Here is a 1716-nt window from a genome sequence, read left to right as displayed (position 1 = left end):
ATATTTTTTATTTCTATTTTAATTGTTTAAGAATTTTATAATTATATAAAAAATTACTTATTACTTTAATTATATGAAATATATAATTTAGTTATATTAATATTTTTATATTTGTTTGATTAATTATTAATTATGTTAATAAGAATTATTATAATTTTATAGGTGATTATTATTTAAAATGGATGAATATCTTCACGTGGATTCTCAAGTTGGTTCTAGTTTACTTGTAGAAAAAGATTTGACAAATAATTTTACCACAAGTAAAATATTTGATTCACGGGAGCACTTAATTAATTGGGTAAGAGGAATGGTTTATGATTTAGGATTTGTTGTGGTAATAATAAGATCTGATAAAGCTACTGGTGTACGGGGAAGAAAAACGTTCGTCAAACTTGGATGTGAAAGAGGAAGGAAATACCGGAAATACAAAGTCGATGCATTGCCTAGTGTATATGGCACTCGTAAATGTGAGTGTCCATTTAGATTAAAGGGTAGACCATGTTCAGATGGAGATGGATGGGTGTTGAATGTGATGTGTGGACATCACAATCATGAGCTGGCTGAAACTTTAGTTGGACACCCTTATGCTGGCAGGTTAAATATGAGTGAGAAGTCATTACTGGTTGATATGACAAAGAGTAAAGTTACACCTGCAAATATTTTATTAACCCTTAAACAAAACAATGATCGAAATGTCACAACGATTAATCAAATCTACAACGCAAGGCAAACGTATAAACGATCATTAAGAGGGTCCAGAACTGAACTACAACAACTTATGATGTTGTTGGACCGGGATAAGTACGTTCATTGGAGTAGGTGTGCCGACGATTCAAAGGTTATTACTGACATGTTTTGGACACATCCTGATGCGGTGAAATTGTTAAACTCATTTAATGTTGTATTTATGATGGATTCCACGTATAAAACAAATAGATATAGACTTCCGTTGCTTGAGATTGTGGGCATGACGTGTACAGGTTTGACCTTCTNAGCAGCATTTGCTTTCTTGTCTAATGAAAGGCAGAGTAATTTCACATGGGCTTTGGAAAAGCTGAAAGGTTTATTTATAACATCTGAGGGTAGTCCTAAAGTCATTGTCACTGATCGAGACTTGGCTTTGATGAATGNCATTNCAAATGTATTCCCTGGGTCATATAAGATGTTATGTCGGTTCCACATCCATAAAAATGTTTTAGCTAAATGCAAAATGTTAGTTCGTTCTAAAGAGGCTTGGGATGTGTTGATGTGTGCATGGGAAAATGTGATGGATTGCGCTGATGAGAGGTTGTTTGCTGAGTATGTGAATGGTCTTCAATACGCGAGCAGTGAATGGCCTTTGTTCTTTGAATATGTGAATGAGAATTGGATTATTCCGTACAGTACATATTTTGTAAAGGTATGGACNAACAAAGTAATGCATTTAGGAAACACAACCACAAACAGGTATGTTGTAATGTTATTTTATTTATTNGTTTTGTAGATAAATATTTATTTGCACTTGTTGATGTTATTTTTTTTATTTCAGGGTTGAGTCTGCTCATGCGAGTTTGAAGACAATTCTGAGCAATAGTATGGGTGATTTGTGTTCTTGTTGGGATAGTATTCATAACTTCGTTACCATACAACACAACAAGATTAAGACGTCATTTGAAAAAAGTCGGTTGCTCACAAGTGACCTTTTTAAAGGATACAGGTATAGACAACTTATTGGGC

General features: G+C 33.6%; 1 protein-coding gene across 1 annotated transcript in view; it reads left to right on the top strand.

Annotated features, from left to right (window-relative positions):
- The first annotated feature begins 307 nt into the window (after positions 1 to 307).
- The window catches only part of LOC106763678 (protein FAR1-RELATED SEQUENCE 5-like), a 3304-nt gene continuing 1895 nt past the window's right edge, over positions 308 to 1716 (top strand). Inside the window, exons 1-2 of the mRNA XM_022782222.1 lie at positions 308 to 1446; positions 1529 to 1696. Coding sequence (XP_022637943.1) covers positions 308 to 1446; positions 1529 to 1696 — 1307 coding nt within the window. The remainder of the gene's footprint in view (positions 1447 to 1528; positions 1697 to 1716) is intronic.

This window comes from Vigna radiata, chromosome 6, assembly GCF_000741045.1.
Source record: "Vigna radiata var. radiata cultivar VC1973A chromosome 6, Vradiata_ver6, whole genome shotgun sequence".
Lineage (NCBI taxonomy): Eukaryota > Viridiplantae > Streptophyta > Magnoliopsida > Fabales > Fabaceae > Vigna > Vigna radiata.
Note: the sequence above shows the minus strand (reverse complement) of the source record. Positions and strands in the feature narration are given on the sequence as shown.